The sequence below is a fragment of the Culex pipiens genome, chromosome 3, assembly GCF_016801865.2.
Source record: "Culex pipiens pallens isolate TS chromosome 3, TS_CPP_V2, whole genome shotgun sequence".
In the NCBI taxonomy this organism is placed as follows: domain Eukaryota; kingdom Metazoa; phylum Arthropoda; class Insecta; order Diptera; family Culicidae; genus Culex; species Culex pipiens.
In genome coordinates this window covers 111,676,280-111,703,229 of record NC_068939.1, presented here as the reverse complement: position 1 = coordinate 111,703,229, position 26,950 = coordinate 111,676,280, and the positions used below count along the sequence as shown (strand labels likewise).

Below are 26,950 nucleotides of genomic sequence, written 5' to 3'. Positions count from 1 at the left end.
AGAGTTATTTGTGTTTTTATTTGTGACCGTTTATCTTCCGGATCTAAAAAAAATAGATGATTTTTTTTTTGCGTTCAAACCCATCATATCACCCTTTGTTGGTAAAGAGTGATGAAGGCACCAACCACGCAGGTGGATTAAGTTATTTTTTTTTGTCTTTTTTAACCCTCAATATAAAAAAACTAGAAAATGAACGATCTCTTTGACTGGCAACCCTTCCCCGGGAACCCATCCAATCAACCATTCAACTTTTCTTGCACGATGAGGAGACCCTGGCGCGTGTGTCGGCCCAGCTGGATCTGCACGCGTGTGTTGAGTCAAGAGCATCATCAGGTCGTCGTCGTCGTCGCGAAACGCTCACCGCGCCGAGAGAAAAGAGCGAACCTGGCGCGTGCAACTTTGCGAGCAACGGCAACGGCAACTCAGTGCGGCCACGGGGCGTGCAGATTATCGCCGACAGCCGTGCAGATCGGACGTATTTCGCTCGTATTTTGTGGTTTTCGTTTGTTTTATCGGATTTCATTTTCCTTGCTCGATTTTTTGTGTGTTTTGTGTTTACTTTGTACGATAAGTATCGCGCTATTGTTTGCGTCTCTAGAAATTGTGTGTTGTGCTTTTTTTTAGAGCAATTTTTGCTCGCCAAGAGATCTTGACAGAAGTGGCCGGTTTGTGCAAACATTTTCACCCATTCGTTTTGGGAGATTAAGTGAAACAACAGTGAAATCTACCAGTGGTCACTTAAACAGTGAGTGAAATAAACGCTACCAGCTTTAAATCAGCGGTGAAATCGTAATTGCACAGCGGTTTTCGGAATTTTGGATGTTGTATATTTTTGGTGGGTGAGCACATTGTGTGTACACATTTGAAAAGTGAAATAAAAACGAATGAATAAGTGAGAAGTAAAAGATAAAAGTAAAAAAGTGGAAATCTTCAGCGAAGCAAGGAAATAACCATCGAATAATAAAACAAGATAAAAGTATCATTTTCGATCGTGATTTATGATCAATCAGTGAAAATTGCAACCGGAAAGTGGTGTAGCAATCCTGCAGTACTGCATCGCGAAACGCAGTTTCTGCAAGCAAGTTCGGAAGTGCAGACGATCCGTGGCGGTTCGTAGTGTCGTGAGTCGTTGAGTATTTCAAGCCGACATTCAGCTGAAACACGAAACAATCCAGAAGAACCCTAGTAAGCAGTTGCCCAACTCTGCCAGTTTTAGTAAACTAATCTGAGAGAAAGTAAGCAGCAGCAATAGAAGCCGAAAACATCGATCCGATAATGAATCATACCTGTGCTGGATCAACTATTTGAAACAAGTGAGTAGCATTTCAAGTATACGTTTGACTAACACACTCACGGTCGATCCAACTTTCCTCGGAACACTTTCCTGCACACTCCTTGGCCAATCGTTTTCGGGGTGGATTGTGATAATGAGATCGATCAGGGCTACCTCAGAGATAATGAACCAAGACGATCTACTAAGCCCCGTGTGTGTCTGTGTATGTGTGCTAGTGCGTGCGTGGAAGTGAGTGAAGTGGTTCACGATGCGTGGCAAAATTGCGCAACATGCCGAACGTTCGAAAGTGGCGTCGACTCTCTCTCCCTTTTTTGTAAGACAAGTTTTTTTTTTGTTGTGCTGTTGTTGTTTCTTGTGTGCAACTTGACTTCTTCCACACAGACCGTTATCGAATGGTACTGGTTGCTGCAGTTTACGAATTCCTAAAGCGAACTGTCGAGGAAGGAAGAGGGTACTGAATTGAGTGGCGGACTTAGCTTGAATAGTGAATGATTGGTATCGAAAGTGGGAGTGATTTGATACACTGTGGTTCCAAAATAAAAATGCATCATAGAGTTTGACAAATATTTCGGAACACTTAATTTGTATGAAATGTAAATAAATGTAAGTTCGTTCACGTAAACAGACATTGAACATTTGGAAAACACTAAAAAATCAGTAATCATTGTATTACAAAGCAAAAAAAGTCATTGTAAAAATCATCAAGTAATCCAGATATAACATGTAAATAATTTATATTCCTCAAGGATTTTTTTTCTCCAAATTTGTTTACCCTAAAATTGCACTCAGATTGTTGATTTTAATTTTTTTTTAATTGATGTCAGTTGAAAGGATCTACAAACTTTGTGAATTGCACTTAAATTCCACACTACTGGATTTTGCTTTTTTCAAAACATTTTAAACGGTACACATCAACCAGAACTTTTGCATCCAGACATTTTAGTATCTCCAAACAACGAGAACCATCGATATGATTTTATATTCATCCCCTAAATTACTGGCTTCAAAGTGTTTACAACAAAGTTTGACTATTTTTACAAACAGATTCTTGCAGGATTGGGTCCGTAAGTTTTTTTTTTTTTCAAATTAAGAATAACAACAACTTCCTAGGTTGCTGTGCACCATTAATATTATACCCGGGCAGACGGTAATAACAAAATTCATGCCATTTCAATAACAAATACTGTTAAAATAACAGAAAGTGTTATGGAATATTCTTGCAAAATCCATTTTTGCATAAGAGTTTAATAACAGTTTATGTTATCATAACAAAATTTGTTATTGGTCTAATATTGGTTGAAAGCCAAAACAACTTTGGAATAACATTTTTTGTTATGGAAGAATACCTCCAACTGTTATTGGGATGATCGGATTAGTTGTTAAAATAACAAAAAATAATAACAAAGATTTGTTCGAAGAATAACTAAAAATGTTATTAGTCTGTTATTACAATAACAATCCAATAACAAAAAAATCATAACGACGAATAACAATTTTTGTTATAAACAACATAAAGTGTGGTTGGCCTAGTATTTTCAAATATCGAAAAATGTTATTCCCAAGTTATTTCCGTCTGCTCGGGTAATTGATCACCAGATTTTACAAGATTTTGATTTATTCAAGGCAATATCTACAATTTTGAGAATCATGTTTTTTTTACTTGCTTTTTTCAAATCCTATCCTATCCTATCACATCCCATTTTATTATCGGCCTATCAGTACTTTGATCTTAAATAACCGATTACAAAAAGTTTGCTTTACTATTACAAAGTAATAAAAAGCCTAATTAAAAGATGGCAAGCGCTTCTTTGTTGAATTCTAAAAAAATGAGTTATGATAGCGGATAACTCCAAAAGTAGGGAGTAAAAAATGTATGGAAATTGTCCATGCATGAGGGTCTGTAATTTAAATAAGTGTTCACGTGGTTTATGGATGCTTCCTTCGTGTGCTGAAAATGGGTACATTTCCTCTATGAAAAAGTATTTAATCATGTTTGCGAGATAAAAAACTACAAGAACAAGTTTTGAACAATTATGTTCATAATCCAAAATACTGGTCCGTTTTACCATAGTTTTATTTTAATGGACATTGTAGAACCTTTTTACAAAATAAATATTGGTTTTAAACGGATAGCTTGAACGACTCTATTGATGTTATAATCATTTGAAAATAGTTTCGTTTAAATTTACAAAAAAACATGAACTTACTAACAATTCTTTCAAACCATAGTTAATTTTGTTTTTCATACACTTATTTTTGTTAGGACCTTTTCGGTGGTTAGGAAATCCATTGTTAATTCGTCAGCTGTGTGCTATCTTGTGACATAGACCATTTTGGTCGAAAATGAGTTAATGATAACGTTTTGCTATACTTAACAAACACTACAAGATGCTTTAACCCGATTTTGGAAACTCGCTTCCGTTTCCGGATATCGCAATACACACTTGTGACATGGACTAATTTATCATCAAAATGATCGTGCACACTTGTGACACGTCATACATGTTGTTGGAAAATGTGGAAATTTTTTCTTGTTTTTCACAAATTTATGTTGATACACATTTTCTGAAGGCAATGCAATCTTTTGTTTTTGAAAATATACTGATTAAGTCGGTTAAACTATTGATTTAAGTCTATTTTAGTTTGTATAGGAATTCTGTGCACACTTGTGACACGTAGTACAATTTTACTTTCGAAACACACTTGTGAAACGTGCTTTTCAGATTTTTGTTTACATAATTTACTGTATCTTTTAACTGGTGTAACCAAATTAGTTGAAACTTGGAGCGTATGTTAAGCGATAGTATACGAACCGATAACTTCAAAAAGTTTGGCTCTACCATTAATAGTTTTGAAAATATTTATCATCAAACTTTAAAAATCGATTTTCTCGAAAAGTACTAAATGGTCGTTGTCACAAGATAGCACACAGCTGACGAATTGTTTGAAAATTTAATGAAAAAATATTTTCGTCTAGGTTTTTGAGTGCTCAAATTCTTCAAATTTCAATAGAAAATTAGCGAAATAATTTGGAAATTTACTTCAATAATAGTTCAACACTTAATACACAGTTTTTTTTCTTCTAAAAAGTTATGTTTTAACAAGTAGTCAAGTTTTACTTAGTTGTTTTTCGTCGATTTATTTTTCAAAAAATTCTGAAAAAATACTAAATATTGATGATTGTAAAAAAAACTATTTGAAATGTTTCTTGTGGATTGTTTGATTTTAAATTGAAGCAAAGAATATTTTTCTATGAAAATACTGACTGAACTCAACTGAACTCATGTTTGTAAACTAATCCATATGATTTTACATTAAAAGATTTTTAATATTTTCTTTTAGCTTTAGCAAACAAATCTTTTAAAAATGCATGTTTTCGTTATAGATAAATTAATTTTCGACCTTAAATAGTCGAAACATTGACAGGCTCGATCATCAAATCGAGGCACCCAAAACATACAATCAACACTTTTGTGCAATAAAACATAAAAAGAGTCTGTTTGCACAATGTTATGTGTTTCGAACCATAGGAAACTAATAACTATTTAATGTAGTATGACAGTGACCACAAAATTTGTACAAAATTAAAACAACAACTTGCGACTTGGAACTTGTACACAGTAAAATAAGAAGGTTAAAAGATTTGATAACACACAAAAACTTTCTCGTATGGCCGTTTCGCTAACTTAGTTTTCCGTCCTTTACATTCTTCTTAAATTTTATAATTTTCTTTTTATCAATAAGTGGTTTTGAGTCACCGACCACCCCGTAAAACCAAATAGTAATTTTTATAATAGTTCAAGAATTTATATTATTATCCAATGCAGAAGCACTACAAAAATGCTAAATCTGTTATTTAAAAAAATAATGTCTAATTATTCATTCGATACCCTTCATATATTTGAAATGTCTGTCTAAAAAAACGTCAGGAAAACAAAATAAAGCAATGCATTTTCATTTCAAATCTTCATTTCTTCTCATTTGATTCAAATTATTTGCTCTGAAGCCCCTTCTAATAACGTGGTTTGATTCTTCAGCAATCGGAAACGTGTTTTGAGTTCAAACATTTATTGTTCATTTGTTGAGTCTTGTGAAGCAGGAAGAAAAGTGGCTACTGAATGATCAATTTCTTTGGCGCACGTGAACATTTTTTTTCAATGCCAGCAAGAGTACACAAAAATGAAAAAAAATCATACCGAGCTGCACGAGGGGGCGCTGAAAAGTATCCGCTCTCAATTTTTGGGCACCGCATAACAGTTCTATTGATAACCGTAGCCACACTCGTTCGATTTTATCGTAAATTTGGACCAGTACAATTATCTTGCGCACCACAGACAGATGAAGAATCAGAGGCAAATAGCACTCTTCTCTGTTATCTATGGCAGGGTAATTTGTAAACGATTGAATGAGAAATTTGAATATTAACTATTTTGGTATATGACTTTTCACCTAACAAGTCAAGTTTTAATTTATATTTCTAATAAGTATATTTTCATGCCATTAAGTTTCAAAAGTGGAACAAATGGCAACTTACCCTACCACAAACCCACAAGATTTACGTTTTCTTCCAGGTTTGGTGGTGGAAGGAACAAACTTACCATTTCCGAAATGCGCCACTTTTGCCGGAGGTGTGTTTCTTGGTTATGAACCCACTGGAACAATTTTGCGCATTACAAATACTCAACCTGGAAACTGGAGAGGTAAATTGGGCGAGCATGGGCCTTTTCCGAACGAAATTGTGCGTTGTTTTCCAGCCACTTTGGCTCCTTGATTATGGCGGTCGGGTGTTTGCGATAGGCAAATAAAGCACTTGATATGATATGTTGTGGAGTGGTGAAAAGTTGCAACTCGTGAGGCAAACAATGCATGCACTTTATGGAAAACTACTTGAGTTTAAGTGTTACAAGGTTTCAGCTCAACTTAAGGCTATTTCTCTAGCTTTGGCGAATTTATCGAGTGAGAAATTGTGTCGGCTGCTCATGATCGAGTGGACCGTAATTGCCGCTGTTGAGCCGGTTGAATTTTTTTTAGCAATATTGCAAAGAAACTGCTCGACGATAGTAGGTGAAGACAAATTGAAAATCATTTCAAGCATCGTTGAAAAACGGAGCTACTGTGTCATGATGATGGTTCTCGGGCATGATTTGCATGTCGAGAGATCCCCGGTTGGCACGGAATGTGACGAGCCACGCGAGCTTAAGAGCCCGTGACCGAATACAATGATAATAATGCATTTATTTGGAAACAGCAAACTTTCTCCCGAAAACGGTATGTCATAAATATAGAACAGTCGCATCATGCAAGATCTGCACGATCTCCACCCAGCAATACCGGTACGCCACACGTACGGAGATCGAACGCATCGAAGCCGATCGCGCCAAAGTCATGGACCATGGCTCCGGAACGTTCCGTGGCGCAGTTGCTACCGCTTAAACAGGGCCCATTACGTAATGGCCACACCGAACCGTCGTGTGCACCCAAGTGGCGTTCCGTCAAGACGTTAATTATCGTTTCTTTCACTCTCTATCGAAACTGTGCCGTAACGCGAGCTCGAGACGGGCGGAAATCCACGGCGCAGATCCTATGGAGTGGAGGCCGACTTTTAAAGGGACCTACTAAACAGACCGAGAGTGAAAAGACCGGGAAAACACGTACCCCCGCGGGGGCCTCAGAAACCACAGGTGTTATGACGAGGCGGCGGGGTCGCTCTCCCCCTTTTGCTTTTCAAGATCTTGTTTTCTGAGCGAGAGCGCGAAATTGTTTCCGTTTGGAAAACAAGCGCTGAGCGCTCGGCCGACGAAAAACTGGTAAAAAGACTTGCTCGGCGGCAGCGACGACGAACCTGCTGCTGGATGCAGCTGGGAACACTACCAGGAAGCGATTGTTTCCTGGACATTTTTATCTGCACCGCTAAGCTGTAAAAAATTAAGGAGTTGTCCAGGTTGCGCAATCATTGGAGATGGCAATTTCTTAGTTCAGCACAATTTAGCATCAGTGTGTTCAGTATTGCACAGTACAGTACAAGCAAAGTCCCCACTATGACTCTACAGAAATAAGTTTACACAGCAAAAAATCCGATGGTAAATTCGCATGCAAAAGCATGCACATCACCTTCGTCAAAATAAACACTTAATATTACACACTGCATGTACAATTCATGCAAACACAAAAAAAAAGTTGAAACCGACGGGATTCAAACCAAGCACCAAAAGTAAGGACTGGCGCCTTAGCCCAATCGGCCATCAGACCGATGATAAGCTGTAAGGATATACACATATATGAGCTTGACATTTCGGTCAAGTAGGTTTCCCATACTGATGGGCTACATATTTCAGGGTGTAAAATCACATAAAATTGCATAAAATAATACAATATTTATTTTACACCCAAGCCTTTTACACGCAGCTGGATTGCTACTTTTTTAGCTGTGTAGTTTTCTTGATCAGGTCAGATAAATAACTTGAAATAGGGGAAATCTAGAGTTTTTTTAAAGGTCCAAAAAGCAAAATTTCCAAATTTTGCTTCTTGGGTGTTTTTAAAACCGCCTTTAGATAGGGATATTCAAAAACATCCAAAAAGCTAAAATTGAAAATTTTGTTTATTGGATCTTTTAAAAAAAAAATCTCTAGATATATCCTATCTCGGCACATTTCTGTTATCTGCTTATCAGAACTTTGATCATGAATTACACCTTTCATAAAGTGTTTATGACTATTTCAAAGTAATATTTAAATAAAAAATCAAATCAAAGTAAGCGAGTAACTCTCTCATGTTGATGTATCTCAAAATGTTGCTTGAATAGCGGCAAACTGCAAAAGTGACGAGAACATGTCGAAAAGCGTCTTATGACGAAAAGGAGGAGAGGACCCACACCAGCCCTAAATATTGCCAAATTCTTTAAAAAAAAAAACTGGCACGTGGCACTGGCATTGTCAAGCTTTAAAGCACGCTTGAAAAAATTTATGCTTTTCAAGAAAAAACCGTTTTTTCTGACAGATTTTGACGACACCGAATATTTTGTCGTAAAGACCGAACCAGTTTCAACGATCGATAATTTCTTCGGGAAAAGTGTCCTCCAGGCTTGGGAGTTCTGTATTGTCCTCAATAAAAGTCTGTATTTGGTAATAAAATATACATAAGATTTTTTCAGCAGCTTAAGATTTTTAATCTTACTAAAGCATAATTCAATTACTAAATTGTTGAAATTTTTAAATGCAATCATTTTTTGAAAACTCTGTATACAGCAATTATAAAAAAAAAAAACAAAGCAAAAGTGCTCGGATCGGGCTCTTAATTAGACTGGGGGTTCTCTGGCCGAAATCATCAGACTCGTATTTTTTTATGACCATTAAGGTGACCTACGCCTTGATAGGGTGGTCCGAAGAATGGCCATTTTTTTTTCAGTGTCTTGCGAACCTTCGTGGTAACTAGAGCTGCGGTATTTTTTACTACCTAAGCTCAGAGTTATTTCAAACAAAATTCACAGTCTTTTTAAAGACTACCTGAGTTATTTTCCAAAATTCTAAACAGTCTTTTCAAGACTAACCCCACCCAAAATTTTGTTGTATTTTACAAACGAAGCCATCTTTTTAAGAGAACTTTGCTTGCAAAATGCGTCAAAACAAAGGTAAACGCAAATCTTCTGAAGATTTGGTCGTTACGTCGGTGAAGCGTTTGAACGCTAAATCGGCTAACGGAAACAGAAAAAGAAAACAGCCTCATCCGAGGTCTGATTCTGATTCTGAAAGTGAGGTCAATCCTCCAATCCCATTGGCAAATAGTTTCGGTGTTTTATCCGAAACTGTTGACAAGGATCCTTCTCCTCGTACTGAGCCTTCTGCCGTCGAGAAACGAGTAAAGGCTCCGCCAATTGTTGTGACTTCCGTCTCCGATTTGGCCAGCTTTCGAACGCAACTGAAAAATTGCAAGGAAACTTGCAATTTGAAGGTTTCGTTCCAGCTTGGTCGAAGAGGAGAATGTCGCTTGTTGACGGAATCTTTACAAGATCACCAAACTTTTGTTGGTTATTTGAAAAACCACAAACACAATTTCTACACGTATGAGACCAAGAATGCTCGTCCATTCAAGGCGGTCCTGAAAGGTCTCTCCAACGACTTGTCGGTGGATGAGATCAAAAACGAACTTAAGGTGTTGCTTGGCTTTGCCCCATCCCAAGTAATACCAATGAAGAAAAAATCAAACGGGAATATTTCTCGCTTTGGTTTGACTTCACAATTTTATCTGTTTTATTTCAACAGAAATGAAATCAACAATTTGAAACTTTTGGACAAAGTACAGTTTTTGTTCCATGTACGGGTAAAGTGGGAGCATTTTAAGAAACATGGCGGTAATGGCCAGAATCTGACCCAGTGCCGGCGTTGCCAGGCATTCGGTCACGGTACTGATCATTGCGCCATGGTTCCAAAATGCATGGTTTGCGGGGATTCTTCTCACGACAAGGACAATTGTCCCGTGAAAGAAGTCACCCAATTTAAATGTGCAAATTGTGGTGGAAATCACAAATCAAATTTCTGGGATTGCCCCATCAGAAAAAAGGTTTTGGATTCTCGTGCTAAGCATCAGCCGAAATCCAAACCGAAATTTTCTCAAAGTCAGGTTGTACCTGCATCTTTAAATCAAACGTTCGTGCTGTCTCACTCGAACAATGCTAGAAATACCCCTACCGTGGAAAAGTTAGGTAACACTAATGGTATTTCTTATGCCAACGTCGTTTCGGGTTCGGGTTCATCCACGAATTTTAAATCCTCTACCAATCTTCAAATTGGGCAGGTACCTCAAATTTCATTTGAAAATTTTTCTGCTGGCAACGCTTTGGGATCTTCTGATCTCGGCGATGTTACGTTTGAAAAAATGACTTTTTTGCAAAACTCACTGTTTGGTTTGATTCAAACAATGAGTAATGCTACATCCATGATGGAAGCAATCCAGATTGGATTAAAATTTGCGAATGATGTTGTTCTTACCCTGAAGTTCAATCATGGATCTAAGTAATTCCATCAATATTATGAATTTTAATGCTCGCTCTTTAAAAGCGAAAGAAAATGATTTTTTCAACTTTTTACGAGTTCATAACGTGCATGTTGCTGTTATAACCGAAACATTTTTAAAAACTGGCACTTATTTGAAAAGTGATCCAGATTATAAAGTTATAACCAATAACAGAATGAATCGAAATGGCGGTGGAGTTGCAATAGTTATCCACCGTAGTATGACTTATAGTACGTTACGTGACTTTAAGTTAAAAGTTATTGAAAGTTTGGGCATTGAACTTGAAACTTCATTTGGGAAAATTATGATTGCAGCTGCATATTTGCCATTCCAATGCACTGGGGAAAATAAAAATTATTTCAAAGGGGATTTGAATAAACTTACTCGGCATAGATCTCGATTTTTGATCATCGGTGATTTTAATGCCAAACACCAATCTTGGAATAATTCAAAAGTAAATTCCAATGGTAATATTCTATTCAGAGATTGCACTTCTGGTCTTTATTCGGTTTTATACCCGAATGGGCCAACTTGCTTTTCTTCTGTTAGAAATCCATCAACAATTGATTTGGTTTTGACAAATCAAAGTCAGTATTGTGGTCCTTTAGTGACTCATGCTGATTTTGATTCTGATCATCTTCCAGTAACTTTTTCAATTTCTCATGAAGCAGTTACCAGACCCAATAGTTCTGTGTTTAATTACCACAAAGCTAATTGGGACAGGTATCAGCATCATATTGAGAATAATTTAAATCATGATTTTGTTTTAGAAACCAAAGCTGGTATTGATTCAGCCTTGGAATCTTTAACTAATGCAATTTTGGATGCTAGGAATATTGCAATTCCTAAAGTCCAAGTCAAATTTGATTCTCCCATTATTGATGACGATCTTCAGCTTCTGATTCGTCTGAAAAATGTTCGCCGAAGACAGTATCAACGTTCTCGTGATCCTGCACTGAAGCGAATTCAAAAAGATTTGCAAAAGGTTATTGACCACAGATTCACTCTCCTGCGAAATGAAAAGTTCGCAAGAGATGTCGAACAAATTAAACCTTATTCCAAACCTTTTTGGAAACTTTCAAAGGTTCTTAAGAAACCTCAAAAACCAATCCCTTCTTTAAAAGATGGTGATAATATTCTATTAACTAATGGGGAGAAAGCTCAAAAACTTGCTCAGCAGTTTGAGAGTGCTCATAATTTCAACTTAAATGTTTTGAGTCCTATTGAAGATCAAATTTCAATAGAATTTCAGAATATTGTTGAACAAGAGTTTTCATCAGATGATGTTTTTAATACGGATCTGAATGAAATAAAATCTATTATCAAAAAATTTAAAAATATGAAAGCCCCTGGTGAGGATGGCATTTTTTACATTTTAATTAAAAAATTACCTGAAGCAACTTTAAGTAGCTTGGTCAAAATTTGCAACAAATGTTTTGATTTGGCATATTTTCCCAGTAGTTGGAAAAATGCAAAAGTAGTTCCGATTTTGAAACCGGATAAAAATCCTGCTGAAGCCTCAAGCTATCGGCCCATTAGTTTGCTTTCATCTACAGTGGACTCTCTCGTTGTCGATATTGAAGGGACCGTCGAGAGCGGGAGTTATCAAATTATAGAATGGAAAATCAAAGCAATCTATTTGAAGGGACTGCAAAATTTATTGACAGCTGGAGCAATATTGATATCGAGAAGATCGACAGCCAGAGAGTCCACTGTATTAGTATATTATTCGAAAGAATAATTCTTAATAGAATGATGACGCACATCAATGAAAATTCAATTTTCGCTGATGAGCAGTTTGGATTTCGCCTTGGGCATTCAACTACTCATCAGTTGTTGAGAGTTTCAAATATAATTCGAAGCAACAAATCTGAGGGCTATTCTACTGGCGCTGCTCTTCTAGACATAGAAAAAGCATTTGACAGTGTTTGGCATAAAGGTTTGATTGCGAAATTAAAAAGGTTTAATTTTCCGATTTATATCGTGAAAATTATTCAAAATTATTTGACGGATCGTACTCTGCAGGTATGTTATCAGAACAGCAAATCTGATCAACTACCTGTACGTGCTGGCGTCCCTCAAGGAAGCATTTTGGGTCCAATTTTATACAATATTTTTACTTCTGATTTGCCTGATTTGCCCCCAGGATGTCAGAAATCACTTTTTGCTGATGATACAAGCATCTCCGCCAAAGGTAGAAGCCTTCGTGTCATCACAAGAAGATTACAAAAAAGCTTGGATATTTTCAATTCTTATTTGAAAGAATGGAAAATTACTCCAAATGCTGCAAAAACTCAACTTATTATTTTCCCTCACAAACCAAGGGCTGATTTTCTTAAACCAAAAAGTCATCACATTATAAAGATGAATGAGGTAAATTTAAAGTGGGAGGATAAAGTGAAATATCTTGGACTTGCTTTTGACAAAAACCTTACTTACAAGGATCACATTGAAAGTATCCAGGTTAAATGTAACAAATATATTAAATGTTTGTATCCACTTATAAACAGGAATTCTAGACTTTGTCTCAAGAATAAACTGTTAATTTATAAACAAATTTTCAGACCTGCCATGCTTTATGCTGTGCCGATCTGGACAAGCTGTTGCTTAACCAGTAAGAAAAAACTTCAGAGGATTCAGAACAAAATTCTGAAAATGATTCTGAAACTTCCTCCCTGGTTCAGCACCAGTGAACTTCATCAATTAGCCGAAGTTGACACTTTGGATGTTATGTCCAATAAGATAATTGATGCATTTCGACAAAAATCATTGCAGTCTTCAGCTGCATTGATCCGCTCTTTATATAGTTTATAAGTTAGTTTTAAGGTATCCCTTTTCCCTTTTGTACATGTAGGACCTCCTACATTTGAAATCACTGAATAGCGAAAGCTAAATATTTCATGAATAAATGAAAGTTGCTAGTATTTAAAATTGAGGTGAAAAGTCATCGATTGTGATTGGACACTCAATAATATTTTAACTGAATGAATGTACATGGAAATGAAAAACTGAATAAATATATATTAAAAAAAAAAAAAAAAAGAATGGCCATTTTCGTCGATTTTCGCAAAAAGCACATTTATTAAAAAATTATAATCCCGCGCCATTTGAACCGATTTTTGCTGTCTTGGCTTTTCATGAAAAATAGCCTTTTAAGTTTGAAATTGCCAAAATCTAGCCTAACACTTGAAAAGGTCTTATTAAACATTAAAATGCGGTTTTGACGGTGTCTGGACCTCAGAGGCTACACAGTAAAAAAATGTGTATGGTGTAATTTTGAAAGGTTGAATATTAGGAAATTGAGTTCAGAATGCCATTTTGTGCAGCTTTAATTTTCTAACCTTTTGACCTTTACAGATCCCCAAAGTCTGATCTCAATCCAGGGATGTTCAACAAAAACTGTAGAGAACCCCGTGTAACGTAGTTTCACTTCATATAAAATTTAGTTAGATCGTGCTATCTTGACACACCTAGCAAGTGCGATTGCCGTTTTGTCTCTTCCAAATTCAACCAAATTTCGGAAAAATGCACAAAATGGTTTGCTAAACAATGCGTGTTTGTTATTGTTTACATTGCATGCTCTAGAGGTGGGCAAAATCGCTCTTTTTTAGGAGCCGCTCATTTTCGTTCGCTCATTAAAAAGAACCGCTCTTTTGAACGGCTCTTTCGCTCTTTTTCAAAGTTTGGATAAAAAGGATTTTTTTAAATCGTGTGATTTTATAAATTATTTCACATTGGACTTTTATAAATTATTTGACAAAACAAATTAGAACTGAAAACGAGAAGCTGCCCTTGGAAACCATTGGTCTTGGTGGTCTCTTTGTCAAGATTTCTATTCGAACCTAAACATTCGAGTAAAACTGCTGATGTTTTATTTGTAGAAAATATTCTGTGAACTCTTTTCAACATTCTGATTTAATCGATAAAGTGTATAAACGCTAAAGTTTAATCGGACAAAAGGGTTGTTTTCGAAAATCTCTAAGCTATTCTAAGCTATTCATACCAAAAATCTGGTAATATTTAACAATTTATGCAATTTGAAATGCTCAAATTCGTATTCTGGTAATACTTTAGTGTACAATCAGTTGTACAAAGATTTTTTTTCATTTTGTTTAGACAATCATTTACTTTTGAGATAAATTTTAATTAGCACTGAAATATTTGAAATAGCATTTTCAATTCTCAAAAACAAATTTATTACAATTTTTTTTGGAAATTCAATAAATTATATTTATAACATAAATCATGTCATCTTGAAACGGTTCTTTCAAAAGACCGAAGTTTAAAAAGAACCGCGGTTCTTTTTTTTCTGTGCCACGGTTCGTTCGCTCTTTTCAGTGAACCGGCTCTTTGAGCGGCTCGCTCTTTTTTTGCCCACCTCTAGCATGCTCTAATTTTGATTATTCATGGTCAAACATTAAAAAGCGTTTTTCTCGAAACGTCAAAAAGCAACATACGGCAAAATAGCACGTTCACGTCGAAATGTGCTTTATTTGGAAACATGATTTTTGTTTACCTTAAACTTCTAGAACATCGGCGAAAAAATGCTAAACCTTGTAAAACATACCAAACATGAGAAACACAAATTCTAACAAGCGTTGCAACAAAACAGAGCCACTATTCAAACTTAAAAGAAAGTGAAAACAGCTGATGTGTGTGTACAAACCCATCGCTCTTCCATTCTGTTTTCTTTCCACAGTTTGGTCCCTTGTTTAAGACCCGAACCAACTCCAAGCCGGCTTAGAAAAAATGCCAATTTTTAAAGCGGTTGAGGTTTTTTTCTCTTCGTTTCCATTTACGCCGGATAGTTGTTGGTGTTGATGAGTTTGCTGACGGAACGAAAGGCGCGCGCGATTCATTTTGTTGCATTATTGCGATAACGATTTTCCTTCCACCTTTCCACCCCTTTTCACCATCGTGGTCAGACCATTTTGAGCGAAATAAAAATAAATGCAGGAAGAAAACTTTACTAATTTTAGCACCATTAACTGGTTGGTAAACGGCTACGAAAGTGAATTCAACGAAATTGTGCGGAGCAGCACCCCCCTTCAGAGGGAAGGAAAAATAAAGGCGAAGAAATTGCCGGAAATGCATACGAATCGACTGCGGTGAGGCCCAATATGGGAAAATGGTTCGGTCGAGCGCCACCTGGGGCAGACACCGCACTAGTAGGTAACGAAGACAATCGACAATTAGTGTGTGGAACCCCCACAAAAGGGCTGCGTGGAAAGTGGCCACGGATGGTGGTCGTTAATTTTTCCACCAAAACCGGCCCCGAACGGAAAACCATGCCCGGAGGGGTTCATTTGCATTTGCTACTGCTGACCAACAGAGTCGATACCGTTTTTGAGGTTTTTGATATTTATGAATTAATAACTTGTTAATGAGGCACATAAATTAAGTCAATGGCCAGTGGAAAACTAGGAACAACAGCCAGCTTTACATAAATGATACAATCGGTTGGAAGACTAGCAAGTTGTTTTGTTCAGAGATTCAAACTTAAGTTATGAATAAGAAAGAAAGTCTCTGAAAAAATGAATTAAAAACAAGTAAAGTATTCTAGTGTCAGTTGAAATTCAACTGGGCATAGTGAGTAATTCAGGTCATGTTACTTCCAATAAAACAACTCGAAAATTTCGAAGTTGCTATCAGTAAACGCTTCAGTTTATTCAGGTATGATTTTTTCAGCACGAGTTGTATATTTATCCAACAAGGTTTACCGAGTTGAATAAATACGACGAGTGCTGAAAAAATCAAGTTTTGCAACAAGTTGCTTACAACATTTTTTGCAATTCCGAAAAACGCTTCTTTAATGGATTTTTATGTCAAACATTCATGACTTTAGTAAATTCATCGTTCAAAACAAAAAAAAATATTGAAAAATGTTACTTTTCGATACTAGTGTTGAAAAGTTCAACTTTTCAGCACTGTTATTGAAAGGTATAAATTTTCCATTCTGTTATTTTTGGTAGAGAAAAGTATTCCGTTTCGTTTCTCCAGAAGGACAGGAAACGTTGACAGTTTCACAGTGGAATTGCAAAAAATGCTTTATCGTTGTGAACAATAATATCAAAAATTTAAGTTTTATTTTAGGACCGAATTTACCCAAAAAACACAGATTTAGCTATTTTTAGGTTTGTAAAGCAGGCTGGAGGAAAAAACAAATAAAATAAGAAAATTTCGCTAAAAAATAGTTCTGCTTACACTGAAGCGTTTTGATTTAAGGTGAAGACCTCTATCACTTTGAAAGGAACCTAATCCTGTTCTGCATTGAATATTTGCTGCAAAATCTGTAATAAAACACTTTTCAACATTTTTTTTATAGGAAATTCACTATGACAAATTTTGATACATATTCATCCAATTGGTGTTGATTAGGATGTAACAAAACGGGTCAATTTTGCGGGCTTTTCAAGGCTTGATCCCTTAGGTGTACTAAGCCCGAATCCCAAAAATGAGCTTGATTGGTTGCGACAGGACCTGGCGCTTTGACTTTGAATTTAAAATGCGATTTAACCCGTAAAATCGGTGCGTTTTGGGTTTTGCCAGTTTTGAGCCCCTTAACGATTTTTGCATTTTTCGAAAACCTCATGAGCTCATAGTCCGTGTTCCAGGGAACAACTTTGCCAAAGAGTGCGAAAAGATTCGTCCACTATTTAAAATGTTACAGAATTTATAACACCGCCGCTGAAAACATCAACTTTTTCTTCACTCTCTTGTTACACCCTAGTACAGTACGAATCCAAATTGCAGGATTTTCAATTCCCACTCTTGGTTAGGGAATCAAAGGCAAAGTTTATTTTTCCAATTTGAAAAAAAAGCAACTTGAAATACCTCTCTTTAATATCAAATGTCCAGAGTGTCATCTTTAAACACAAAAGCATAAATAATCTAATTCAATACCTGCGCAGTTCCATGGAAAAGCTTTCTCCACTCAACGATCGAACCAAATCTCAGTCAATTTTGACCGTGAAGCCATACCTGAAAACAAAACAACAAAAAAGACAACATTAACATTCGTACAAAGTCAAGTCCACCCAAAACGCGCGCGGGTTCAGCAGTTTACAGAGCAGCACCAAAACGACAGCGAAAGTGGAAGAATAGCATGATATATGATACGACACTACAGGCACGCGCATGGTCGACATCGCCAGGAAACTTTCTTCCCAAAAATGTCCCATCCAGCCAAAAATCGAACCAAAATGGTCATCCGCAAGTGACACACATTTCTCCTCCAAGTCTGCGGCCAAGCAGCCGGCTGCTGTCCCAATTCGGGAAACAGGTTCCCCTCCCTCCCGCATGTCCCCATCCGTGGACCTATCCTAACAGTCGCAAACGAGACAGTCGAGACACCTTGTCCACCCAACTAAACTGGATGCCAATCGGGTGACCATTCCACCCGGGGATGGTCACATCTGAAACTTAAAAAAAATGCTGTAGAAACAAAGTTGTAAGCCGTTTTATTGACACGGATGACGATAGCTGGTAGAATTTGACGCAGCAGGGTCAAAGCACTCAGCTTTTAGTAACATGAAGTGATGAATGGACGTCAAAATGACGTCTTCATACACCCGGTGGAGGCACTGCTAAGTGCGAATTGTCAACGGAAAAGAGACTGGGAGGTTGACATAGAGAATGTTAAAAACAAAGAGAAACCCAAAGACATTGATTCAAATCGCTGCACGTGCCTTTGATTTCTCCCAACATAAAGTTGTATATCACCGTTTAAACGCTAGCCAGCGAGTAATGAGCCTCATTGACATCCCTATCCATGTTTGATTAATCCTCACATTCGGCGTTGGGAAACCATTTTTGAAAGTACATCACGTACTTTTGCTGAACCTGTAAGATTGCAGTTTTGGGGCAAAACTATTTCAACATTGAAACTTGTTTTTTACACAAAAGACCCTTATACCAATTGAAAGTGGTTAACAAAACAAAAAACAACATTGAAAGGCCGTGAGTACAATTCGAATGACATAAAATTGTACTTATCCAGCATGAAAAATGTGTGGCAATCCATCATACAATTACCGTACACCAGAGCGTGTGCAGAAGACGAACTCAACCACCCAGTTGGGTACGGTGGTATGGTGAAAGACGGCGACCAGGAAAGCGATTTGTCTCCAGATAATGAGTAAATTGATCGAATCAGCTGCGAGGGAAATCATGCTGCTAATGGTGAACATCATTATGAGATGCTTCTGGCTGGCAATCATGCTTTGGGGTCCACAAAGTTGAACTAACTATTACGATGGTGAATGGGATTTTGCGCGCGAAAAACGTTGGTATCGAAAATGAAAGTAGCGAAAATTGGCCAATCTTGGAGGAGTATGTGTGCAGATGGTGATAAAAACTAATAAACTTGAAAGTGTGAGTTTTTGTTTCATTAAGTGTTAATTATAGATGATATATCAGTATGAGATTCGACTAAAACTATTCAGCTTAATAATTTGGTATTACAAAAGAGCAAGTTGAGGCCATAGCTCATCAATAAATTTAAAAAAAAATACAAAATTTAGCATAATATTGATTTGCATTCGCATGGAGACGGTGAACTTCGCGGATTGTAGACTGGATTTCGTCACAAAACAGTAATGAGATCTTTATTTAAAAAAAAAAACTATGTTTTTATATATTTAATCAAGATTTGGGGGTGGGGTGAGTAATGCCCACTAAGAAAAGGGGTGTTCGGGAGTCATTCATATACTATATAGTGTAATGAAGGTGGTTATTCTTTTGATATTTGACTGCAACAATATGATATAATAAAAAAAATTATCTCTCGTTTACAAAACCGTGGCTAATTATCGTGCAGACCATTCTTTGCTTCGTATTTTTTTTAAATTGGCATATGGGTAATTTTCTACCAACTCACACGAAATCGGGAAAAGTTGCCCCGACCCCTCTTCGATTTGCGTGAAACTTTGTCCCAAGGGGTAACTTTTGTCCCTGATCACGAATCCGAGGTCCGTTTTTTGATATCTCGTGACGGAGAGGCGGTAGAACCCCTTCTATTTTTGATCATGCGAAAAAAGAGGTGTTTTTCAATAATTAGCAGCCTGAAACGGTGATGAGATAGAAATTTGGTGTCAAACGGATTTTTATGTGAAATTAGACGCCCAATTTGATAGCGTACTCAGAATTCTGAAAAAACGTATTTTTCATTGAAAAAAAAAACACTTAAAAAGTATTAAAAACTCTGCCATTTTTCGTTACTTAACTGTTTAAATTTTTTGGAACATGTCATTTTATAGGAAATTTAATGTACTTTTCGAATTGACCCAAGAGGGTTATATTTTCATTTAGAACAAAAATTTTTATTTTAAAATTTCGTGTTTTTTCAAACTTTAAAGGGTTATTTTTTAGAGTGTAACAATGTTCTACAAAGTTGTGGAGCAGACAATTACAAAAATTTTGATATATAAACGTAAGGGGTTTGCTTATAAACATCACAAGTTATCGCGATTCTACGGAAATAAATTTTGAAAAAGTTACATTTTGCGTTCTCTTTGTTTCGTCGTCCGTGTCTGTCGCGGGTGAACATGAACGGGCATGAACAACGACGATCAACTTTTTCAAAACTTTTTTTCGTAGAATCGCGATAACTCGTGATGGTTACAAGAAAACCCCTTATGTTAATAAATCAAAAAAATTGTAATTGTCTGCTCTACAACTTTGTAGAACATTGTTACACTCTAAAAAATAACCCTGCAAAGTTAGAAAAACACGAAGTTTGAAAATGCAAATTTTTGTTCTAAATGAAAAAATGACCCTTCTGGCTCAATATAGATTCGAAAGGTACATTAAATTTCCCAAAAAATGACATGTTCCAAAAAGTTTTACAGTCGAGTAACGGAAAATGGGAGAATTTTTAAAACTTTTTTAGTGTTTTTTTCGATGAAAAATACGTTTTTTCGGAATTCTGAGTACGCCATCAAATCGGGCGTCTAATTTTACATAAAAGTCCCTTTGACACCAAATTTCTATCTCATTACCGTTTCAGGCTGCAAATTATTGAAAAACACCTGTTTTTTCGCATGTTCAAAAATGAAAGGGGTCGTACCGCCCCTCCGTCACGAGATATCAAAAAACGGACCTCGGATTCGTGATCAGGGACAAAAGTTACCCCTAAGGACAAAGTTTCACGCAAATCAAAGAGGGGTCGGGGCAACTGCTGTGTGAGTTGGCGGAGAATTACCCATGAGCAAAATCGGTCAACATTTACTCATTTAAACTAGAAGGTGAAGTTTGTATGGGAAAAATAGAAAAAAATGTATGGAAAACCCAATTTTCTTACGGCTACTTCCATTAACTGTAAATACAAAGAGACGAGTTGTTCCTTTTAATTCCGCTATATATTTTTAATATCTTGACAGATACGTATTTCGTCTACTACTTGCAGACTTCATCAGTGTTCTGTTCTCGACTCAACATATTCCCAAAAGTGAGATTCTCATTGGAAATTTTATGCTCTAAAACTTTGTAGAACAGACCAAAGCAGTAAAATACGAACCTGAAATGTTATTAGCGATTTTAAAAAGGTAATTTTTGTAAGAAAAAAATTTTTTTTTTCACCAACTTAAGGCTCTGGTATCAATGGGTTAATCTCAACCACACAGCAAAAAATCCGATGGTAAAATCGCTTGCAAAAGCATGCACATCACCTTCGTCAAAATAAACACTTAATATTGCACACTGCATGTACAATTTTTGCAAACACAAAAAAAAAGTTGCAACCGACGGGATTCAAACCCAGCACCAACAGTAAGGACTGGCGCCTTAGCCCACTCGGCCATCAGACCGATGTAAGGATAACGCAATGTTGCGGCCAAGTAGGTTTCGCAATCATTTCGGCCAAGTAGGTTTCCCATACTGATGGGCTACATATTTCAGGGTGTAAAATCACATAAAATTGCATAAAATAATGCAATATTTATTTTACACCCAGGCCTTTTACACGCAGCTGGATTACTACTTTTTTAGCTCTGCAATTTCACTCAAAATTTGCACAGATCCATAAACAATGTAGGGTAATAAGGGTGGTTTTTGGCTGAAACAATACTGACCATTCTATGCTTTGTTTTTTGTTTATCATTACATTCGTCAAAAGTGCCTGACAAAATTCGTTTGAATCCGTATCCAAATATTTGCAAATATTGTCTCTATGCTAAACCGGTTAATCATCCCACGGAATCTAGAATTTTATCATTTTTTTCTTGCCACAAATAAAAAAAAAACTGGTTTGACTCAAATCCGGGTTCAAATCTATCTATCGATTACCATTTCAGTGTCGAACACCTGCCCATGAACCCATAAGAATGTGAGTCGAGATACAGAGAAACCTCTTTTTACGCGGTGCGTTACGCTTTTCTAATTTGTCGATTTCTCTGGAACGATGCAACATTTTTGCAATCTTTTAAAAGCAATTTGTAGGTTTTGTTCAGAACTACAAAATGCTTTTTGACACTTGCAAAAATATTTTATGGTTTTAGAGAAATCGGTGAAATCAAAAGCGTAACGCCACTGCGTAAAAATAGTTTTCTCTGCATCTGAGTTAGAATTAAAAATTTAGGAATTTATTAAATCTCTTAGCAACTGTCCTTGGAAACCTCCACAATTTCACATTTCCACAAAAGAGTGCTGAAAAAAATACACAGTTTTCGTTTTGTATATTATCCAATGTAAAATTAAATCTGCATGTATAAATGAATAAATCGACGCCACATTAAAATAGCTCACTCAAGCCCTGTATATCATGTAACATTTCTCTAATCAAAATTCACAACTGACCATTTAATCTGCCGTGATCTCATTCCCTAACCACGTCTCCAATGATGAATCCTTAATAATTTCAGCTAACACTTCACAAACAATCGCACACCTAAATCAACATCGCTCGCTCATACTACCACCCCCGTAACGCGTAACCGGTAACACGCTCACGTCACATCAACCGTCCCCAATATCACACCACCGCTCGCACCCCCCGGACCTCGGAAATCCTGGCGGCGCCACCACGGGGCTCTGTCTGATCTGTAGAAAGCGAACGGGTGAGTGGCACTTGCGAACTATTCTACCCGGATGTTCAGACCAGGACCAGAGCGTGCTCGTTGGAACCGCATGAGGCCACAGCTGCTGCTACAATAGTCGAGACCCCCAGCAACAACAACAAAAAAAGACCTGTAGACGACCTGTAGTAGACCTAGTTCAGAACCAACTACGACAATTCAATACTTCTACTAGTCACCGACTACTTGGACAACGAAAGTCAACGTCTCGTCCTACTGAACACTTCCGGACGTGCACCGGCAGTTCCCGCTCCATCCATGCCTTTCAATTTAGCGGACTTTCGTGTGAGTTGAGTGAGTGGTGTTCTTCCTGTCCTTTGGTACGGTGATGGCTATACTAGAACTTTCCTCTATCCTATACTATGTGTGCATGTGTGTTCGTTCTACGAGTGTGTGTGTCAACTTATTTATTAGTTTGGTTATGAACATATTTGCAAAACTATTTTAAAAAAATGCATGAAAGCTTTTTCAATAAATTGTTATGATAGTTGACTGATCTGTGTAACATAATGTTTGTAGTAAATCCAAATATTAATTTAGCCATAAAATACTAAGTATCGGAAAAGTTACCCCATTCTTCAACGAAGGAGGATATTTGCAAACTCCATTGACATTAACATTGAAAAGGCCGCGTCCGCAACTCGGCTGAAAGTGTGCGCTGACGTTTCAGCAAGAGAGCCAGAAAGTAAGCAATAAAAACCTAGGAAATGGCAAAGGGAGACAGTTAAACCACGCACACGCCACCACCATTTGTCGTAATTGCAGCCGACGAACGACGGCAGGCCTTTTTGAAGCACGCGGCTCAACGTCCACGACCGCAGTGTTGAACATGAAGTGGATCGTGTATCATATCATACACAGCCAACGCCATCACAGGCCATCTGTTTCGCTTAGTTTATCTACTTTAACGAGCTTAGTAATTGACCTGACCACCCTCCTTCATCTTCTGAAAACAGGTGTTTTGAAAGCTACTAAGTTAGGATATCAAGTTTTGTTGTACAGATGGAAGTTGTGTCTATAACATTGAACTTGAAATTTGGACAGTCAAAAAAAAGTTCACCGTGAAAGACACCGAGATGCGACGAGATAAATTCCCACAAACCCGTTATTTGGTGACGCTTTGCTTTAATCGAATGCGTCATCGACACCTATCCTGGAGAATGTTCACTGAAGACATCGCGTTGGCTTCCGTTATGATTTGCCTTTTTTTGCTTTCGTAGCAATATTTTAATCATTTATACTGCACATCTGCTTCCAACTTGCTACCGCCAATCCCAGTAGTACTAATCGACTGTTTTCAACCCATTTCAGAGTTTCAATAAAATGGGCCAAGAGAAATCTCTGCCCTCCAGATGTACTTCCGCACATGACTACCACCATCACCACCACCACCACCATCACCACCACACGACGTCCCTGGCCTCGTCAACGGGATCCAAGTCCTCTGCAGCACCTTCCCGCTCACCGTCTACGGCTTCAACGACCTCCTCTGCCTCGTCTGCGTCCGCAGCGTCATCGTACAAAAGTGTCGAACGGCAAACCAAGTACTTAAACGAGCATCTCTACATCAAATCTTATCTGGACATTGAGGAGGAGGACAGAAACGCCAAACTGTTGTTCCAGAAGGTGCGACCCGGCGGTATACGGAACTACACACCGAAGATCCTTTCGGAGAACAACAAAAAAAACATTGATGTGTGGATATAGCAGTCGGCGGCTGGAGTTACTTTACGCTGAAACTGTTACATAAATAGAAGCCACGCTTGCATCAACAACTACAAACTATCGAATTAACACCTTCTTCTTCTGTGCTGCCCCCTGCAATCTCGCAACTTATAAACCCTTTATAGAAAAGGGGAAACATTTTTGGCAGACCTCTTCGTAACACTAGTTCTCTCGTGCAATGGCTCTTGGACTCGCTTCCGTAGCGGCAGTAGCTGGAGGAATCACGCACACCCCGATAGCACTACTCACTCTCATACCACTTATAGCTGTAGGAGTCAATTACTATAGATACCAAAGTGTGGATCCGGAATCGAAACCTATAGACCAGGAAACAGTAATTAAACAATCTGTCCACTGTATGCCCAACAGTGCTGTCGCATATCTAACCACCACTTTTTCCACCTTTTTCATTTCAGTTAAGACGCTACTATGACTTTATCGTCATCGGTGCCGGATCAGCCGGTGCCGTAATGGCTTCGCGACTCTCGGAGATAGGAGATTGGTCGGTGCTACTGCTGGAAGCTGGCGGAGATGAAAACGAGGTGACCGACGTACCATCACTGGCAGGGTATCTCCAGTTGACAGAATTTGACTGGAAGTACCAAACGACACCGTCCGGTGATCGAAGGTACTGCCAAGCGATGATAGGCGACCGATGTAATTGGCCCAGAGGAAAGGTTATGGGAGGATCCAGTGTGCTTAACGCAATGGTGTACGTGAGAGGCAATCGAAGGGACTACGACAGCTGGCTAGAACAGGGTAACCTAGGCTGGGGTTACGACAGTGTCCTACCATATTTCATCAAATCGGAGGACAACCGTAATCCATACATGGCAAGATCACCGTACCATGGAGTAGGAGGATATCTAACGGTCCAGGAGGCTCCTTGGAGAACTCCACTTTCGGTTGCGTTCGTAAAAGCAGGCATGGAAATGGGTTACGAAAACAGAGACATCAACGGAGCAGAACAAACAGGATTTATGTTGCTCCAAGCGACTATGAGACGAGGAAGTCGCTGCAGTACATCGAAAGCATTCCTGCGTCCGGTGCGTTTAAGGAAAAATCTAGACGTCGCAATGCACGCCCAAGTGACGCGCATTATTTTCGACAAAAACAACAGAGCGTACGGAGTCGAATTCGTGCGCAACAACAAACGGCAGCTGGCTTTTGCCAAAAAGGAGATTATTTTATCAGCTGGAGCGTTGAACACTCCACAGATATTGATGCTGAGTGGCGTTGGACCGGCAGATCATCTGGCCGAATTCGGAATTCCGGTGCTATCGGATCTTCCAGTTGGTGACAACATGCAAGACCACGTCGGGCTCGGCGGCTTGACGTTCGTTATTGATGAACCAGTATCGGTAAAAACTTCACGTTTCACAACCGTACCAGTGGCATTTGACTACATCTTCAACGAACGAGGACCAATGTCGTTCCCGGGTATCGAAGCTGTTGCCTTTGTAAATACAAAATATGCCGATCCGTCTGGAAAGTGGCCCGATATCCAGTTTCACTTTGGACCGAGTTCGGTCAATTCCGACGGTGGACAGTACATCCGAAAGATTCTCAATCTTCGCGATGGTTTCTACAACACGGTCTACAAACCTCTACAGAATGCCGAGACATGGACAATCCTTCCTCTTCTGCTGCGACCGAAAAGTACCGGCTGGGTTCGGTTGCGATCGCGAAATCCGTTCGTGCAACCTTCGCTCGAACCCAACTACTTCGCCCATCCCGAAGACGTAGCGGTGCTCGTCGAGGGGATCAAGATTGCGATCAACGTGTCCAGCACGCCGGCGTTCCAGCGGTTCGGATCGCGGCCGCACAAAATTCCGCTGCCAGGCTGTCGGCATTTACCGTTCATGTCCGACGAGTACTGGGCCTGCTGTATAAAACAGTTTACCTTCACCATCTATCATCCGACGGGAACAGCGAAGATGGGACCAAGCTGGGATCCCGGAGCGGTGGTCGATCCCCGGCTACGGGTGTATGGAGTTTCCGGACTGAGAGTGGTGGACGCTAGTATTATGCCGACGATAGTCAGCGGCAATCCCAACGCGCCAGTCATCATGATTGCCGAAAAGGCGGCCGACATGATCAAACAGGACTGGGGTCGTTGGTGAACACCAAACACAAAAGCAATGGGGTATCACTGAAGCAAATTCACATGTGCCTAAACGTAGTTTTTCGCCTGCCTTTAAATTGTGTACTTAGCAAAAATTATAGAATGTGATATTATAGTGCAGCGAAAAACGTCAGAACGTAAACATCGAATAACAATGTCGCGTGGTTAGCACTGCAGCAGCCAAGAGGAGCAACACACAGAAGAGAATGCCGAGAGAATGTAGTATAATAAATTTCTACTAGTCAGCATCTGGGGACAAATCACGTCCAGGCGTTACTGAAAACAGATTATTTCAAAACAATGGAAATTGTTGTCTTTAATTTTATGTTGATCAAGTTTTTGTTTTAAAAAATATTGTGTATAAGACTATAAAGGACGTTAGGGTAATGTGACAATGTATTTCCTATTTAAACCGGCACTACCCTCAAGCTCAACTTTGTTGCATAATCCGTATAAAGCTAAATCAGAAAATGCTAAATTAAAACGAAAGCTGAATTAAATCTACGAAAATACAGAGACAACAAGAGTTTCTATAGAAAAAAATAAGGTTACCAACAATAAAAAATAAAATTTGTAATAAAAACAACTGGTTTCAACCCCAATATCACAAAGCCTTATCCCAATATGACGCCCATGGATGCTCCGGGTGGTAGAGGATGTAAGTATGCAGCTTCTTAAATTTGAATTTCACTAAAATAGTATTTTGTTATGGCTGCCGATTCGAAA

At 38.2% G+C, this 26,950-nt stretch overlaps 3 protein-coding genes across 12 annotated transcripts in view; 2 read left to right on the top strand and 1 right to left on the bottom strand.

Moving 5' to 3' along the window:
• Positions 1 to 26,950, bottom strand: part of LOC120425934 (flotillin-2) — a 367,849-nt gene that overhangs the window by 234,352 nt on the left and 106,547 nt on the right. The window lies entirely within an intron of this gene.
• LOC120425664 (glucose dehydrogenase [FAD, quinone]) overlaps positions 1 to 26,950 on the top strand; it is a 148,334-nt gene that overhangs the window by 73,175 nt on the left and 48,209 nt on the right. The window lies entirely within an intron of this gene.
• LOC120425663 (glucose dehydrogenase [FAD, quinone]) lies at positions 331 to 26,752 on the top strand. Of its 4 annotated transcripts, none has more exons than XM_039590247.2 (4): positions 331 to 1,313; positions 22,162 to 22,356; positions 23,686 to 24,433; positions 24,516 to 26,752. In XM_039590247.2, the coding sequence occupies exons 3-4, from the start codon at positions 24,278 to 24,280 to the stop codon at positions 26,220 to 26,222; spliced, it is 1,863 nt and encodes a 620-aa protein (XP_039446181.1). In that variant the 5' UTR covers positions 331 to 1,313; positions 22,162 to 22,356; positions 23,686 to 24,277; the 3' UTR covers positions 26,223 to 26,752. The 4 variants fall into 4 exon arrangements, with proteins under 4 accessions (XP_039446181.1, XP_039446180.1, XP_039446179.1 ...); XM_039590246.2 differs by having other exon boundaries at positions 22,162 to 22,659; XM_039590245.2 differs by having other exon boundaries at positions 22,162 to 22,668.

What these genes read in the sequence shown, in the direction of transcription:
- LOC120425663 (XM_039590244.2), top strand. Translation starts at nt 24,278, where the DNA reads ATGGCTCTTGGACTCGCTTCCGTAGCGGCAGTAGCTGGAGGAATCACG. An exon ending in AACCTATAGACCAGGAAACA is followed by an intron (nt 24,434 to 24,515) that starts GTAATTAAACAA and finishes TTTTCATTTCAG; the next exon opens with TTAAGACGCTACTATGACTT.